The 6,260-nt window shown below is 32.8% G+C and overlaps 1 protein-coding gene across 1 annotated transcript in view; it reads right to left on the reverse strand.

The window, feature by feature from the left end:
- dcun1d5 (DCN1, defective in cullin neddylation 1, domain containing 5 (S. cerevisiae)) overlaps positions 1-2,155 on the reverse strand; it is an 8,958-nt gene extending 6,803 nt beyond the window's left edge. Inside the window, 1 exon segment of the mRNA XM_008426481.2 lies at positions 2,038-2,155. Within this exon segment, the coding sequence (XP_008424703.1) occupies positions 2,038-2,140 (103 nt within the window). The 5' untranslated portion in view covers positions 2,141-2,155.
- Positions 2,156-6,260: the final 4,105 nt, after the last annotated feature.

The following is a 6,260-nucleotide window of genomic DNA, read 5'->3' on the forward strand; positions in this document are numbered from 1 at the left end:
CAGCTAGCCAATCAGAACCAGCATTAATCACAGCTAGCCAATCAGAACCAGCATTAATCACAGCTAGCCAATCAGAACCAGCATTAATCAGATAGCCAATCAGAACCAGCATTAATCAGATATCTAATCAGAACCAACATTAATCAGATAGCCAATCAGAACCAGCATTAATCAGCTAGATATGCTCTCAGGAAGTTTTAATTTACCAATTCAGGATGGTTTATTTTGAGGCAACATGCATTTGACTTTGAACGACTGTTTCCTTTTTTCTTGACATTATTTGACATTAATTGATAGTTTAGAGTACCAAGTCTTACTGTTAAATATTTTACTGATTGTAGCTTTTTCAGTTGTCCTTTTTACTGAATAGCTTCTGCATTGTGCCTGCAAGTATTTTGCATGTTTTATGTCTAATTTAGGTTAATTTATTGCCAGATAATTTTTTCCATAACATAACAGTATCATTTACACCTAAAATGAAAAATTAACAGCCAATCCAGGTGATCAGCAGAGATCGGCCTCGTGGATGATCAGAAAACCTGATCGGAGCGTCCCTATTATTTTGTAATTATGTTATTTATTTTACAGCAGCAGCTAATAATCAATCAATAGGATGAAAAAACTGGCACTTTCAATGAAACACTTAAGCCTTCTTTATTCAATATTACAAATACAATAAAAATGCAGATAAAATTATTTTTTAAAATAAGAAAATAGACATTTGTATGTCTAATATGCAATAACACTGCATTACTTAAGTGAGTGCTTTATTATTTGTAGCAAAGGATGAATCTGCAGCTAAAAAGAAAATTTTAACATCAACATGTGACAAGCTTAACTTTACATCAATAGGGTAGGCCTAATCTGTTGATTATTGTTTCAATTAACTGATTAATAATTGAATAGAATTTAAAAACTTTTCTTTTTTTTTACAGAATTTGAACCAGGTTTGCCGCTTGAGGAGTTCTGGGTAGAATATATTTACAATCACAATTCATTGCTTCAGCCCTATTTATTTAATATCATAATTTTGCATAGAATTGTATATTTTTGTCCAATTAGTAACTCTACACTAGCATTGCCTTTTAAAGGAATACTTTTGTATTCTTACTAACCTTTTACTCTTTAATTTCCTGGACTCCTACTTTTTAATTTTATGTGTAAAATATGTTAAAGTATCTTAATTGAGTGTAATATTTAGGTACTGACTTATTATTATTTCATTAGAAACAGCAGAAGCTTTGATCGCTGTTCTGCTCATTAAGGCCTCTAAGCTGCAATGAAGCAGGCTTTTTTCAGGTCGTACCATCACCATCTGTCATCACAAATACAGTAACAGCGAACAAGAACTGCGTCACAAGCTGGATTTCTCCCCCCTCCCTCCAGAACCGTGTCCAGACTTGAAGCTGGTTCGGAAAAGATTTCACACACGCCAACCGACAAAAACGAAATCACGTTACTCGAAGCGAAGCATGACAGGTTAAAATCAAATCTGTGACTGTGAAACAGTTTCAAACGTCAAAACAAATACGTGTGTGTTAACGTTGAGCCGAAAACGTCATCTAAAATGATGCCAATGGCAAATCTGAATACTTCTACGTCATATAAAGAGCCACCTTTTTTAATAGCTTTCTTAATTTGAATTGTTTGAACGTTAAGGTTTCAACGTTTAATCAAATACGACAGTTAATGCTAACGTTAGCAGCAGCAAATTAGCCAGTCACGGCGGCTAATACCCAGAATTTCACACCAAATACTGCTTGAAAATAGTCAGTCAAAGTCTCTTAAAGTTAAATAATATCATACATAAAAAGGCATGCTAAAACCTAGCAGTGTAATGATATTTTTGCCTGTACGCGCTTCTCTTTTGTTAGCAAGCTAACGCTAACACCACATCGCGGGTTGCAGAGCTGCCATTCAGAGTGACGTTGGTTATCAACAGACGCTTCATAAAGTTTAATATTTTTGATTTTAACGATGTTGAAGAACTACTCGTAAATAGTTATTCAACTTCATAATTCGTGTTCAAACACTCACTGTGTCCAGCTTCACACTGCCTGACTAATTAATTCCACCTGCTTTCCACACTGTGCTGAGGTTTCAGCTGTACCGGCGTTTCCTTGGGAGTGGGCGATACCATCACTGAGCGGGGCAGACAGACAAAAACCTTCTGATCTCCGGAATAAACCACCAAGACATAGCAGATTTTATTGGTTATGTGTAGAGATATAACCTCCAATAGATAATAAATACTAAAAATATAAAATCACATAGCAACAAATAATGTGGAAAAAACACATCTACCCTACGTAGTAGAAGAAGTGGAATCTTCCACTGGTTCCTTAAAGGGGCCGTCCTCATTTTTGGCACAAGTGTCAGGGAAACCACACGTTCATTAATGGGATTAAAATGCCAATTCTTAATCATTATCAATTCTTTGTATGGTAAATACGAACGATAACTGATATACAGCTAATAAAGTAGCCAATTGACTAAAGTTGCAGGTTTACCAGATAACAATTTCATTTCTCTGCATAGTATAAATTAAATAAAAAGAACAACCTGTCAGAGGTTGTAAAACACAATTATGCAACTATTTTACTGAGATTCAAGCCTTATTATGAGAATAAAAGTAATCAATTACACGTTAAATCAATTTTGAGTTTTAAAGTAATAATTGAGAGAATAAAGGTAATAATTTTCAAGACTTAGTCATAATTACAGAAATAAAAGTCGGAATTTCAAGTAAATTTTTTTGTTTTAGTCATAATTAGAAAAATAAAAGTTGCAATTTTAATACATTTAGAATTAAACTATTAAAATAGTTGTAATTTAAGACTGAGCAGGAACTACAAATAAAAGTTAGAATTACAACTTTTATTTTCCTAATTAAGATTTCCTGTTGCAACTTTCATCTTTTTTTTATTTCACAGCAAAAATTGCTGTGAAATAATTGAAAAATGTTGCAATTATTTAATGGTCGTATATATATATAAAAAATTTTTTTTAAATGCAACACTTTTACCGCTACTTGCTACATATTTGTAACATCTTCATTCAGACTGATGCTAGAATGTGTTAAAATTTTAATATTTAATCGTTTAAATCTCCAGAATTTTTTTTTCTTGAATTGAGTAATCTACTAAACCTCTCCCCCAGGAAAAAACAAAATCTACAATTTCTAAAGTTTTTTCAGAATTAAAGCACACTTGACTATTTGAAGCACCTTTTTGAAACTTCAGCAGTTTTAATTTTAAAAAGCACAAATTGTCTAACTTATGAGAATTATTACCCATGCAGAATGACATGTTCTCTCATCTTTCCCATTTTGAGTAGTGCCTACATGAAATAGCCCTCTGTTATATCCAAGACCAAAAACGTTTTTATGTTTTTTACTGTGACAGTAAAAGTCCAATTGTAAAAAGTAGATTTAATCAAATCAAATACAAAAATACCAATTTTTGAAAAGCCTAGATTGCAATTGTAGTTTTTAAAAATAAAAACAAAATTTAAAAGTTAAGTTTCAGTATGTCATAGTAGTTGCAGTAAGATATTCAATAAACAGATCATTTGATCTCCACAAAGAATGACATTTCTGTCTTTAACATCAATCTTGGTCATGCAGTTTATTTCCTGCACTGATGCTAATAACTCAAATAAAGAAAACAATTAAAATTGTTATTGTTTCTATGCGTTTTTAGCTGGACGCATTAATGAACTCGACTCACCTCACAAAGAAAAAGACGTCAACACAGATGTTTTAAAAGGACTTTATATGAAAGCAACATGAGCACAGAATAGATCCATGTAAGGAAACAAAGAGCCCTCCTGATTTTTATCACATTAAACCTCATTAAGATGCGTTTCTATGGTCTGGTGGGAGTCCAGGGCTAACAGGAAGTCTCTCAGAGCATCAGTGGTTTAATGAAGTAAGGATTAACTTCTACAGATGCATGTTGATTAATTTTAATGTTGTTGGAAGGTGAATTTATTTCAGTAATTCAAATTGAAAAAAATAAAACTTTAATGTTGTACAGATTCATCACACATAGTGATATATTTCAAGTTATTTCTGATGATTATGGATTGTAGCTGAAAAAAATTATCTAAAATAAAAATATTAAGATCAATAAAAACAGATTTGATACGGAAATGTTTTTGTCTGTACAGACTTAACAGTCGTCCTGCAGACATCGATACTTTCCACAAGCAGAGCCAAAAAACGTCGGCTGTTCAGAGTGCAATGGAAAGTTGAGTGGAAGGAAAAAATGTGTTTAAGAAAACAAGGTGCAAAACCAAAAAGTATAACCATAATGGTTGGATTCCTTGTATCAAACAAATTCTCAACCACAGATATCAGATATTCTTACTAGAGCAGAGGAAAAAGATGCTATTCTGATTCTAAGAGGTCAAAAATCTTGTTTTTAAAAGTCATTTTTTAATTTCAATTGCAAATCAAGGTCAGTGTGGAGGGAAAGTGGAGAACCACAGGATCCAAGTTCCTTGGAGTTTCCAGTCAGTAGCTGCGTTTCCACTGGCCATAAAATTGTGCAAAGTGGAACTGCAAATTTAAATTTGTTTAAAGGAAACAAGGCAGTTTCGAAAAAAAATTAGTTTTTTGACTAAAACTTACGATGAGGTGGCTGTTTCGGTTGCATCGAAATTAGTGTATTTTACAAAACTGCAATGGAAACGCATTTTCTGTGTCACATGATCAACAATCATATGTTACTACTGGTGGAAATGAAGAAGATGACAAACAGGAAGTGATTGGAGAACGATGGCGCAGTGTGATTTTTAATGATTTATCGCATTAACTAACATATTCAAATGTGATTTTAATTGCATTTCTCATTTAATGTTAACACCAAAATTGAAAAATTGTGTTTTTTCCCAACAATAGTAGAATATCTATAAAGCTTTGCAACCATTTGTAATGGAAAAGCAGCTGGTGACGTTTTGTGTCAGCAAGTCATCTGCTGGTTCTGGTCCACTGAGTTTTCTGAAGTCAACAGTCAACCAGGAAACTCTAGAGCTCTTCATGCTTCCCTGACCTTTAACCCCATAAAATGGGTGAGGAAGATGAGAGACTCCAGACCCAAGAAGGCAGATGGTGTGAAAGGAGCTATAAAAGAAATCTGGGTTTCCATTACACCTCAGCAGAACCACAGGCTGATCTCCTCCATGCCACGCCGCATTGATGCACTAATTCATGCAAAAACAATCCCAACACATCACTGAGTGCAAAGATGTGAACACTGACATATATGCTTAAAACTGAGGCAATGAATGTAGCGTTTTCTTTACCTGTAAGCCATAATCACTAAAACTGGAAAGAAACAAAAGTAGAAATATTTTACTGTTCTGAGATATCCGACAAGAAATACTGCACTTTTAGAAAATATTCTATTTTTTTCAGATGTATTAGTTTAACGTTGTTGGTATTTTATCAGTTGTGAACAATAAACAACAGAAACACTTGAAATAAATAAATAACTGTGTGATGAAACTTTATTGTATACAAGTTAAACTTTTTCAACTGAATAATGAAATAAATCATTTTAGGATGATGCATTTGTTTAGAAGTGGTCACATTAATGTATAAATCTGCTGCTTCATGTGGAAGTGGTAGTTGCCAATTTTCTTTTTTAAATATTTAGTCTGTTTTTGCAAACTTAATATCAGATTCAGGTGATTCTAGAGCTCGATAAAGTCAGAATATGCCCCAATATGTGAAACTCTAGAGCTGAGAGAGGGTGTACTTTCTTTTCCCACTTGCAAAAACACAAAATCTTTGAGTAATTTTGTTAAGAACTTAAAATAAGACAAAACTAATTTATAAGTAACTTTTCAATTAGATAGAGGAGCTTGTTTTAACTCTGTAAATCTTGAATATTGATTTTAAAAAGTCACAGTTAGTTCCACATGCAATTCTTTTTACTTATAACATGGAAAAATGTAATAAGTGTAAAACTCTGCCAGTTGAACAAGTACTTCTTCATCAGCATTGAGGAATTATTTAAAACAAGCTCATATATGTTGCTGAAAAGTTGCTTGTACATTAGTTTTGTCCTATTTTAAGTATAATAAGATGTATGCACTAGAAACTAGACAAAAAAATAGTTGGTAATATTTAGCGTTTTTGCAGTGTGTATCCAAACACCATCAAGCTTACTTATTAACCAGAAATGATAGAAACTCTCTTTTTCTTTTCCTGTTGATCTGATTATTTTGACGCAAAAAAGTAACCTGGTCATTAA

Source organism: Poecilia reticulata, linkage group LG13 (genome assembly GCF_000633615.1).
Source record: "Poecilia reticulata strain Guanapo linkage group LG13, Guppy_female_1.0+MT, whole genome shotgun sequence".
Taxonomy (NCBI): domain Eukaryota; kingdom Metazoa; phylum Chordata; class Actinopteri; order Cyprinodontiformes; family Poeciliidae; genus Poecilia; species Poecilia reticulata.